General features: G+C 35.4%; 1 protein-coding gene across 1 annotated transcript in view; it reads right to left on the bottom strand.

Moving 5' to 3' along the window:
• LRRC9 (leucine rich repeat containing 9) overlaps positions 1-12,434 on the bottom strand; it is a 97,059-nt gene that overhangs the window by 51,160 nt on the left and 33,465 nt on the right. Inside the window, 6 exon segments of the mRNA XM_036842050.1 lie at positions 2,780-2,880; positions 2,883-2,993; positions 7,917-7,920; positions 9,205-9,320; positions 9,934-10,056; positions 12,189-12,321. Of these exon segments, the coding sequence (XP_036697945.1) occupies positions 2,780-2,880; positions 2,883-2,993; positions 7,917-7,920; positions 9,205-9,320; positions 9,934-10,056; positions 12,189-12,321 (588 nt within the window).

Raw genomic sequence — 12,434 nt, 5'->3', positions numbered from 1 at the left:
GTGATATCTAAATATCCTTCTTCTAATATCTAGTATTCTTACTAGAAACCCTAGAAAATTTGCTGGCTTTTAAGCAATATTGGCAAATTTAAGATGAAAAGCCCCTCCATTCTTATGTTATGCGTGTTGACCAAATTAATACAGTCAGGTGGAGGTCACAAGCTGGCCAAGATATTCTGAAGTCTTAACTCTCCTCTCTGTTTCTTATCACAAACCAAAGATAATAAAAAGACCTACCTTCTGGTGCTGTTTTTTTTTTTTTTTTTACTTTTATTTAATCCCTTTAAATCTATAGGAATACATGTTTCTAGAAGCTCAGTCCATCAGAGCACGTTCATTTATTAAACCTTTCATTACTGAAGCTTTATTATCAAGAATTCATTACTCAAATATGAAATCTTGACAATATAGTTCAGAAACAATTTTTCCATGCTGTCAGCTGGAAGATTGCTCCTGTAATAAGTATACTGCACACTTATGATAAAGGTGGTGATATTGCCATCATGTTATGAAGTTTTCCTTCCTCTCTAATAATAATCCTCTAAGGTAACGACAATCTCCTAGACTTGAAGATTTGGTGGATAATGCTAACACAGTTTTACCAAGCAATCCCATAAACTTTCTTTAAAAAGTGTTTCAAATATTTTTAGAAGCAGGCTGAAAACTGTTGACCTCACTTATTATCTTAAAAAATATTTTTTGCTTTCTCTTTCTGTTTCACACAATCACTTGAGAAAAAACTGTCATCATAAACAATGGATTTAGAAATGTAACGATGGAGCAAAGTAATGACTTTCAAGATAAAAATCATTTCTGAATTTTTATCTGTACCTTAGCTTTCAGTGCAATGCATAGAAAGATAGTGTCATGTAAGAATAATTTGTCTTCTTAAGTATTCTTATCAATTTATCAGTTAATATCAATTTGTTTACTACTTCTGCAGGTTCAAGCAAACAACCCACTTTCTTTGTTAAGACCACTCAGACATTCTGTTTTAAACAAGTAGCTAATGAGTATCTCATGTGTGCTAGGTATTGTGCCAGATAATGGCAGAATTGATGCCAGTCCACTCAGTGTTTATGAGTAAATTAGAAAAGGCATCCTTACATCAAGACACCTTTATTCTCCAGCTTTTAGAAAATTGTTGCAATAGGCTGATTTTGTTAGTAAAAGAAATTTTACCAACAGTCCATCAAAAAATTGTTGTAGTAATATACTACTCTTATTTGAAAGTTGCCCCTTAGGTATGGCCCTTTTGTTCAGTGTACACTGCACAATCTTATATTGTTGCCCTCATGCTGCGAATATAAATGACTAAGAACAGCCATAATCTCTGCCCCTGTGGAATTTATAGTTTAGGAAGGATACAAAGCATATGACAAGGAATCTTACTTAGATTCTTAGCTAGACCTAGAGGTAAGAGAAGGATTTATGCTTAAGTATAGATCAAAAATATGTGTGGGAGTTAACTAGGAGAAACGGGGTCAGGGGAGAACATTCCATGCAGGAGTACAGTGCAGGAGTACAGTACAAGTGCAGAGGCTCTGTGTGGCTGCAAACGGTACATTAAAGAAACAAAAAAGGAGGCTGAGCATAGATTGCTAAAGGGAGGGTAATATGAGACGAGTGTGGAAAGACAGGTCAGGACCAGGGTCATGCAAAACCTTATAGGCCATATTAAGGACTCTGGTTTTATTTTTAAAACAATGGAAAATCATTTGAGCATTTCAAATAGGAGTAGTGAGGGATGACAAATCAGACTTGCATTTTGAAAAGACTCCTCTCACTTCAACATGGAGAATGGGTTGTGGCCTTAAAGCGGAAGCAGGACAAGGCCTCTTTTGCATAGCTCTAGTAGGCATGTACCTCCCCACCCCCCAACACACAGACACACACACCTTGTATTGAGTTATAGTCAAGTTATAGAGTGAATGGCATCCAAAGAGCACATTAACAGAATATAATGTGCATGGTGCCTCCTGGAGTTGTGTAGTAGCCTTATGGAAGTAGTCTAGGTCGGAGATAAAGGGAGTTTGGACAGAATGGTAGCAGATTTGAAATGGACAGATTGAGAGTCAAGATATAGAGGGAGGCTTAATATCTCAATAGAATTTCCTCAGTGTAAAGTAAGTTGCTTCGATAAGTTGCTCAAATTCTGTTGATTAATTTTGTAAAGATAAAACTCCTGTATTCTATGTTGATTGGTCCTGGAAACTGTTTTGAAAACTTACTATCTTAATCAGTTAAAGAGAGTTTATTTGTTATTCAGGAATGAAATTCCTTGCAATTACAAGGCTACCTCTAGACCTCCACTGTCCTTTTTGATAGCCACTAGCCACATGGGGCTATTGAGCACTTGAACTGTGTCTGAACTGAAATGTGCTGTGAGTTGTAAAATACTACTCCAGGTTTCAGAGACTTAGCATGAAACTATCTGTTAATGAATCTTCATATTGCCTGTATGTTGAAATGATAATATTTGGGATATATTGAGTTAACTATAATATATTATTAAAATTGATCTTACCTTTTAATTTTAAAAATCTTTTAAAATGTGGCTAATAGAAAAATTCAAAATACATATGTGGTTCATATTATTATACTACTGGACAACACTGATCTGTAGAAGAAAAGGCTGGCACTTTTAAGCATGCCCGGCATGGACAGTATGCTGCCTGGCATCATCAGATAGGTTGGTTTATATCTTTAGATTTCATGCAATAGATTCTGACCAAATTCAAGGTTCGTGTCCCCAAATTTTATTCCTCATAATACTCACCACAATATGACTGTAAATGCTAGTCTTGGCAAGGGAAAGTATTGGTTTATCATCCAAGCTAATAAGTTTTGGTCTGGGGCTTGATCCTGGGATCCATTTTTAACTTCATCATCAAATTTCAAATCCTCTGGGACAATACTGATCCTTCTGAATTTTTTTTTGCTTTCTTCTAGGATAACATTGTTGAATGCAGAAATAAAGAGTGAGGCTTGACCTAAAAATTTATTAAAAATGTTGAAAATTTGGTTGCTGTATCTATCATTTTTGAAAAAGAAATAGGCTATGTAGGAAAAGATGAATTAACTTTTTTTTCCTGTTATATAGTACTATCTATGATGAGTATCACATTAGGAAATCTATGAGAGTAGATTAAAATTGTGGGCTAAGAATGGGTGTGTCCTCCTGCTGAAAATTCCTTAAAACTAGCAAAAGAACATTTAAAAATATTTTATAACAGTGGAGAGGGTACCAACAAAAGACTAAAAATTGTGAGATATAAATCAGAAGGGACTGAACTGATAGACAAATAGGAGCAGAAATGTAACCTGCAGCCAAATATGTGCAGGAGATAACCACTTCAAAGAGCAGATCCCAAGAAACTTGATGTTCAGAGTGAACAAGTAAAAATAGCAGGAGGATGCTCTAGGTAATTATCAGGCAAACTAAGTAATTATCATAAGAACTGTGGATGAATGGGCAAAAACAACATGAACAAACAGAAATGGCTCTAGAAAAAACCAAAATGGTCCCTAAGAGAATTTTTTTTTTTACTTTTTCATTTATATTTATTTATTTATTTTTGCTGCACCGGGTCCTAGTTGCAGCATGCGTGATCTTCATTGTGGCATGCGGGATCTTTAGTTGCGGCACAGAACCCTCAGTTGCAGACTGCATGGGGATCTAGTTCCCCAACCAGGGATCGAACCCGGGCCTCCTGCGTGGGAGCATGGAGTCTTACTCACTGGACCACCAGGGAAGTCCCCATAAGAGAATTTTTTAAAATCTGGGAGAACAAAGCATCTATAAAAGAATAGGCTGCTATAGAAAAGAATAGGGTAAATGCTTTGAAGTCAAAATAAAAACAATTAGAATAGAACATATTCAATAAACGTTCTGAGAAACCAAATGGATATGACAGCAAATCAAATTAGCAAGGGAAGCTAATATTGAGGACATCTTCCAAACACAGAATTTAAAAACGGAAATGTAAATACAAGAGAAAAAAATTAAAATACATGCAGGATCATTCAGAATGTCCAATGTTTAACAAACAGAGGTTCCAGAGGGCTTAACAGAGAATGAAGAGAAGAAATGATCAAGGATTAAGAGAAAGAAACTTCCCAGAGGTGACGAAAGAACTGAATATTCCGATTAAAGAGCTCATGAAGTGGCAAGCAGAAGGATGATGAGCTCTTTGCCGACATCACTGAAGTCAGTCACAACAGCCAGGGACCTGGCCTCACTGACTTCTTGTTATTTCAGTTATTCTGTTTTCTGTTTGTTCGGATTTCTTGTGTCTTTTACTGAAAGCATATTTGACTGATACAAATCCGCTTCATAACAATATAAAATATAAATGCCCAGAACTATACTTAACAAGAAATGTTTAAGACGTATATAAAGGAAAATGTGGGAGAGGACTTGAGTAAATGGAATAACTTATCATGTTCCTGGATGAGAGGCCCAATACTACCAAGTAGTCAGTTCGCCCCAAATTAAATTTAAAAATTCAATACAATCACAATCAAATCCTAATAGGACTTTTAATAGAACTTAACAAACTGTTTCTAATTTTATTTGGAAAGGAAAATGTTCAAGAATAGCCAAGAATTAAAAAAAATATATAAGTGGGACAGGGGAAGAGAATTTGCCCTATCACATATAAAACATATCATCAGGTTGTAATAACCAAAATAATGTGGTAGGTGTCCAAGATTAGACAGAGAGATCAATGGAACAGAAATAGAAGGATCTATAAATAGACCCCTTATATATGAAAATAATTTTAATGATAGCTAATATTTCAAAATAGAGTAAAAAAGATGATGCTTGGTCCATTTTTAAGGATAAATTATTTGACCCCCCCCCCACCTCACACAGAATAAAACAATTTCTAGATAGAATTAAAAAAGCTAAAAGTTTTAGGTACTTCCCTGGTGGTCCAGTGGTAAAGAATCCGCCTTCCAATGCAGGGGACGTGGGTTTGATCCCTGGTCGGGAACTAAGATCCCACATGCCGTGGGGCCAGCTAAGCCCATGCGCCACAACTACTGAGCCCGGGCACCTCAACTAGAGAGCCACCTGCCACAACTACAGAGCCCATGCGCCCTGGAGCCCGCGCGCCACAACTAGAGAAGAGAAAACCCGCACGCCACAACTAGAGAAGAGAAAACCTGCACGCCACAACTAGAGAAGAGAAAACCCACACGCCACAACTAGTGAGAAGCCCACACACCGCAACGAAAGAAGAGCCCGTGCGCCACAACAAAAGATCCCACATGCCTCAACAAGGATCCCGTGTACTGCAACTAAGACCCAACGCAGCCAAAAAAAAAAAAGCTAAAATTTTTAGAACAACCTATATTAGTATTGGAAGAAAATAAAGGAGAATATTTATATAAGCCTTATGAAATGAGACATAAAATTCAGAATCCATAATGTAAAAGATGGAGAGATCTGATCTCTTAAAAATTAACTTGTAAATTACAAATGAAAATGACAAATACTCTTTTTGCTACAAATAAAATGAAAATACAAGTGACAGAAAACATTTGCAATATATATAAAAGATAAAGGATTAATATCTAGAATGCATATAAAGATTTTTCCAATCAATATGAAAAAGATAGAGTCCAACAGAAAATGGTCAAAGGATATAACAGGTGATTCATAAAACTATAAATAATCTATAAGCACATGAAAGGATAAAATATCCTTTCTTTGGCCATCAGATATAAACAAGAAGATTGATAATACCTGTGTTGGTAAAGGTGTAAAGAAACAAGCACTGTCACACACTGTTGGAATTTATAAAATGGTTCAACTTCTGTAAAGAGTACTGGCAAAATCTATCAAAATTAAAACACATATATTCATATATCCTTTGACTAGCCAATTCTACAAATATGTGCTGCAGAAAAACTTCCATATTTGTATGGAAGATGCATCTGCAATGATACTCACTGAAATATTGTTTTAAATAGTAATAAAATTGGAGACAACCTATGTTTCATCAACAGGGGAACAGTCAAATAAATCACAGTATTACTGAATAGTATGAAGTCACCAAAAGACTGAAGTATAGACCTATATGTACTGAAGTGAAATTTGTCCAAAACATATTGTTAAAGGCAAAAATTTACAGAATAGTTTAGAACTTGACTCTACTACGTAAAATGGTATATGTTGTTATATGTGTAAATGCACAGAAAAAAAGATTGAAAGCAAACCCACAAAGCTATTAAAAGTGGATGCCTTCATGAAAGGGAGTGGTGGTGGGATTGAGGTGAAAGCAGATTTTCGTGTTTATTCTATATTCTTCAATACAGTTTGAATGTTTTCCAGTGAGACTACAGTTATATATTACTCATGTAATATTATTTTTGCATGATAAAATATTTAGGTGTCATAATGATTTGTTTTGAAATTAAGTCCTTTAAAGAATAATTATTTATACTTATATATAGGCATAGCTTGTTTTATTGTGTTTTGGTTTATTGCCATTTTTTTACAAATTGAAGACATCAAGCAAGTCTATCGGTGCTATTTTTCCAACAGCATTTGCTCACTTCATGTCTCTGTGTCACATTTGGTAATTCTCATAATATTTCAAACTTTTTCAGTATTATTATATTTGTTATGGTGATCTGTGATCTGTGATGTTTCTATTGTAATTGTTTTGGGGTGCCACAAATCATGCTCATATAAGATGGTGAACTTAATAAATGTTGTGTGTGTTCTGACTACTCCACTGACCAGCCATTTCCCTGTCTCTCTCCCTCTCTTTGGGCCTCTCTATTACTTGAGACAAGACAGTCTTAAAATAAGGCCAGTTAGTAAGCTTACAATGGCCTCTAAGTGTTCAAGTGAAGGGATGAGTCACATACCTCTCATTTTAAATCAAAAGCTAGAAATGACTAAGTTTAGTGAAGAAGGCATGCTGAACGCTGAGATGAGCTGAAAACTAGGCCTCCTGCTCCAAATAGTTAGCCAAGTTGTGAATGCAAAGGAAAAGTTCTTGAAGAAAATTAAAAGTACTACTCCAGTGAACACATGAATGATAAGAAAGTGAAACAGTCTTATTACTGATATGGAAAAAGATTTAGTGCTCCGGATAGAAGATCAAACCAGCCACAACATTCCCTTAAGTCAAAGCCTAATCCAGAGCAAGGCCCTAACTCTCTTCAATTCTATTGAAGGCTGAGAGAGGTGAGGAAACTGCAGAAGAAAAGTTTGAAACTAGCAGAGGTTGGTTCAATGCGGTTCAAGGAAAGAAGCCGTCTCCATAACATAGAAGTGCAAGGTGAAGCAGCAAGTACTGATGTAGAAGCTGCAGCAAGTTATCCAGAAGATCCAGCTAAGATCATTAATGAAGGTCGCTACACTAAAAAATAGATTTTCAATGTAGATGAAACAGCTTTATATTAGAAGATGCCATCTAGGGCTTTCATAGCCAAAAGGAGAAGTCAGTGTCTGGCTTCAGAGCTTCAAAGGACAGCTGAGTCTCTTGTTAGGGGCTCTTTTAGTTGAAGCCATGCTCATTTACCATTTTGAAAATCTTGGGGCCCTTAAATGCTAAATCTACTCTGCCTGTGCTCTATAAATGGGACAACAAAACCTGGATGACAGCACATTTGTTTACAACATGGTTTGCTGAATATTTTAAGCCCACTGTCTAGACCTACTGCTCAGAATAAAAAAGATTCCTTTTAAAATACTACTGCTCATTGACAATGCACCTGGTCGCCCAAGAGCTCTGATGGAGATGTACAATGAGATTTATGTTGTTTTTGTGCTTGCTAACATAATATCCTTTCTGCAGCCCATGGATTAAGGACTAATTTCAAATTTCAAGTCTTATTATTTAAGAAATACATTTCATAAGGCTATAGCTGCCATAGACAGAGATTCTTCTGACGGATCTGGGAAAAGGAAATTGAAAACTGTTTGGAAAGGATTTACTATTCTAGATGTCATTAAGAACATTCATGATTCAGAAAGAGGTCAAAATATCAACGTTAACAGAAGTTTGGAAGAAGTTGATTCCAACCCTCATGGATGACTTTGAGGGGTTCAAGACTTCAGTGGAGGAAGTATTGGCAGATATGGTGGAAATAGCAAGAGAACTAGACGTAAAGCCTGAAGATATGACTGAATTACTGCAGTCTCATGAGAAAACCTTACAGATGAGGAGTTGCTTCTTATGGATGAGCAAAGAAAGTGGTTTCTTGAGATGGAACCCACTTCTGGTGAAGATGCTGTGAAGATTGTTGAAGTGACAGCAAAGGATTTAAAATATTACATAAACTTAGTTGATAAAGCAGTGGCAGGATTTGAGAGGACTGGCTCCAATTCTGAAAGAAGTTCTGTGGGTAAAATGCTATCAAACAGCACTGCAATGCTACAGAGAAATCAATCATGAAAGAAAAAGTCAATTGATGCGGCAAACTTCATTGTTGTCTTATTTTAAGGAATTGTCATGGCCACCCATTACCTTCAGCAACCACCACCCTGATCAGTCAGCAGCCATCACCGTGGAGGCAAGATCCTCCACCAGCAGAAAGATTATGACTCACTGAAGGCTCAGATGACGAGTAACATTTTTTAGCAATGAACTATACTTTTTTTTTATTAAGGTATGTATATATTTTTTTAGACATAATGCTGTTTCACACTTAATAGACTACAGTATAGTGTAAAAATAACTTTTATATGCACTGGGAAACCAAAAAATTAGTGTGACTAACTTTACTGCAATATTCACTTTATTGTAGTGGTCTGGAACTGAACCCACAATATTTCCGAGGTATGCCTGTATGTATATTATAAACATAACATTAAGAGGCTTCAAATTACTGTTCTGGTCCTCATTTAAGAATTCCAGTTTTTAAAATGCATTCGTGGGATTTCCCTGGTGGTCCAGTGGTAAAGAATCCGCCTTCCAATGCAGGGGACATGGGTTCGATCCCTGGTCAGGGAACTGAGATCCCACATGCCTGGGGCAACTAAGCCCACGCGCCACAACTACTGAGCTCGCGTGCCTCAACTAGAGACCCTGCGTGCTGCAAACTACAGAGCCCTCGTGCCCTGAAGCCCATGTGCCACAACAAAAGATCCTGCATGCCTCAACGATGATCCCGCGTGCCGCAACTAAGACCCGCTGCAGCCAAAAAAATAAAGAAAAATTTTAAAAAATGCATTCATACCACTGTAATATACTCAAATTCTACGATGTATTCAGGCAAAACAAGGTCATGATCAAAGACAAACCACTTGTACTGCCGAATGCTGCAATCACAGTTTCTTTGTCCCATGATAGAATCTAGGGTAAAATAAAAAACAAAAACAAGCAAAACAAACAGTCTTCAAAATGATATATAATATACTTTTTTCACCCTTACATAGATTAATAAACAACAAACTCAGTAAGTTCCAAATATTATGTCATTGAGGTTTTTTTCTCTTATATCTTCCCACCACTGTAGACAATTTCTTAATTCTATAAATACTAGTCACCCTTTCACTACAAAGACTAGTAGGGTTTAGTTTTATTCATCTCCTTTTCCTTTTCATACTTTTTCACTTTTCTATTCAATGTTTAGCCATATAGTTTTTGACAAATATATTACTTTTTTGTTGTTAAAAGTTGGGTGGGTTCTATTTTTTGAAATACATATATTATACATATATATATATCTGTGTATATAAAACATAAAACAAACTTTTACAAAATAAAATATCTACACGCACACATATATAAATGTCACTGAAGTAGGAAATAGAAATATAGAAGTTCATTAGTAGCTAGGAACAGGTTTTTATAAAAAAGTTTATAAGTTTTGTTAGGTAGAGGTTAAACTGTAAGCATCTGTATTAAATGAAAATATTTTGTATTCAGAAAGATGAAAAAAGATTTATCTTCATGGCAGACATACTTAGTAAATATTTTTGAGGAATGAACACTGAATTAATCATTGGGTAGTTGGCTTGACTGATGGAGTCCTGATCACGAGCCTGAACACTCTGGCCAAGGAAAACCTTTGTAATCAGGAGGATGCCTAGTATGAAAAAACAAAATGTTTTAACACTAATTCATTTGAATAATTTTCCAATATCATCTTCCTTATTGGCCCCAGACTTGACTGTATATTTTGTAAAGGTAGAGATCCTGGCTATCTTGTCTGCCACCGTAAAGCACACAGCACACTGCTTGATCCAAAATAGGAGCTCAATAAATATTTGTTGCATAAATAAAATGGTTATAAAAGAGAATTCCTGTGATTATATCAAGCAAAGCTTTACAGAGAAGGAAGAAGGAAAGAAAACAATATTTATCAATATTTTTATGAATTAATTTAAGAAAAGAAATTTGTTGTTCTTGTTAACTAGGTAAAAATTCATCTCTGTATCATCAGCACATAGCTTAGATCATAAGAGGCACTCAATATATGTCTACTGAATGGATGAACATTTCTTTTCCCTTTAGGTATTAAGGAACCTTGAAATTCACTAAATCCTAAGGATCTCTAGGAGTCACTGAATCCTATGAAACAACTTCTAATTACTATGCATAAAGTATTCAGATGACTTTTAAAAACTATGTACAAGTTATGAAATGTAAATTGGGAGAACCTAATTGTTTTAGAAAGTATATTGCAGAAGGATCAAGAAAAACATCATGGATATTTCTTTTTTTTTTAAAGATTTTTCTTGATGTGGACTATTGTTAAAGTCTTTATTGAATTTGTTACAATATTGCTTCTGTTTTATGCTTTGGTTTTTTGGCCACAAGGCATGTGGGATCTCAGCTCCCCGACCAGGGATCAAATCAGCACCCCCTGCAATGGAAGGTGAAGTATTAACAACTGGACTGCCAGGGAAGTCCCTATCATGGATATTTCTTACATGAGAATGGAGAAGGATGAGAAAAAAGAAGCAAATGGTTTTTTCAAATAGGAGTTCTTTCTAGATTCAGTAATCTGCTTACTTTTCTGATTATTATTAACTGAATGAAAGACTGCAAAACACACATAATTTAGTTCAGCATGAATCATCTTATAACAGAGCTAGAGTCTGGAACCTAGAATATTACTTTTATAGAATTCAGTTAACCAGATTTCTGACTACCCAGTCTTCCGAAGGTTGCATAGTTGAGACCAAAGAATAGATGTCCCTTACTCCCTGACCTGATCAATTCTCTTTATTTTACATTCTTTGGTACTATGCATTATTCATAGTACAAATTCATCTTTGTAGCTCTTATTATAATTGTAATTTTACATTTATTTGGATATTATTGTTTGTAAGCACCATAGAGGAGAAACTGTCTAGTCTGTATTGACTAAATCCCTATCACCAACCAAATGCCTAATACCCAGTAAGCATTCAATAAATACTGGTGGAACTGAAGAATGAAAAGTGGAAGAGGGTGGGGCAAGAGAGGACGTGATGAGCTGGTCTTTGTCCCCAGTCTGTGGGTACCTGGGAACCTCTCCCAGAAGTGTCCTACAAACTGACTCATGTACTTTTATTTACATATATTCAAGGTGCAAATAAAGTACTAATAACTGTGACTAAATTAAGATACCAAACATTTATCTTCTATAAGGCAAATTTAAAGCAATCCATACACTTCACAATTTGTCTTTAGCCAATTTTAGATTTATAACCAGGGTTTCTTATCATCTTATATTTTGATAATTAAGGACAAATAAGTCCTGCCTTCCCGAGTGCTTTATATAATGATGATCATATAAATAGGCCAAGTTCTCTTTTCTCTTTCCTATGAATTTGGGGTTTGTATGGTGATTGTGTGTGTGTGTGTGTGTGTGTGTGTGTGTGTGTATAACATGTACATAAATATGTTAAGTTTATTTTTAGGACACAACTTAATGAACAAAAGCAGATTATGAAAAGTGTTTATTTCATATAAGATGGATTAAATATGATTAACGAATGAGTCTCACCCTATTGATGTTGCTGATAATAATCACTCAGTAAATATTTGTTGACTACCTGACTAAAGTAATAGATCAGAAAGTCATGTATCACTACACTGGTAAATACTAAATAAAATGGGTTTCAGAAAACCTCCCAGGTTGATAAAACCAAGTATCAAAAATATGAAAATAATTAATGAATTTGAATACTTAGAACTTAAAAGTTCAGAAACACTGCATACTTGTATTACCATGTCTGAAGAGCTCATGCTCAAGAGAGTTTTTCTTCTCATCCTTGTACTTTTGCTGTAGAAATTCAATTCTGGGACACTCACATATACTTAGGCTGTTAGCAAGAATAACAGCTTCTTTTCTGAGAGGCAGCTGTAAAGAAAAACAAAGTGTGAGTATTTTTACAAGATTGACAATACTTCAACTTTAGTAAGATGGTTTATCATTTTATGTTTATGTGTCTGTGCAAGGAAACTGCAGGTCAG

This window comes from Balaenoptera musculus, chromosome 2 (assembly GCF_009873245.2).
Source record: "Balaenoptera musculus isolate JJ_BM4_2016_0621 chromosome 2, mBalMus1.pri.v3, whole genome shotgun sequence".
NCBI classification, from domain to species: Eukaryota; Metazoa; Chordata; class Mammalia; order Artiodactyla; family Balaenopteridae; genus Balaenoptera; species Balaenoptera musculus.
This window is presented reverse-complemented; position numbering and strand designations above follow the sequence as displayed.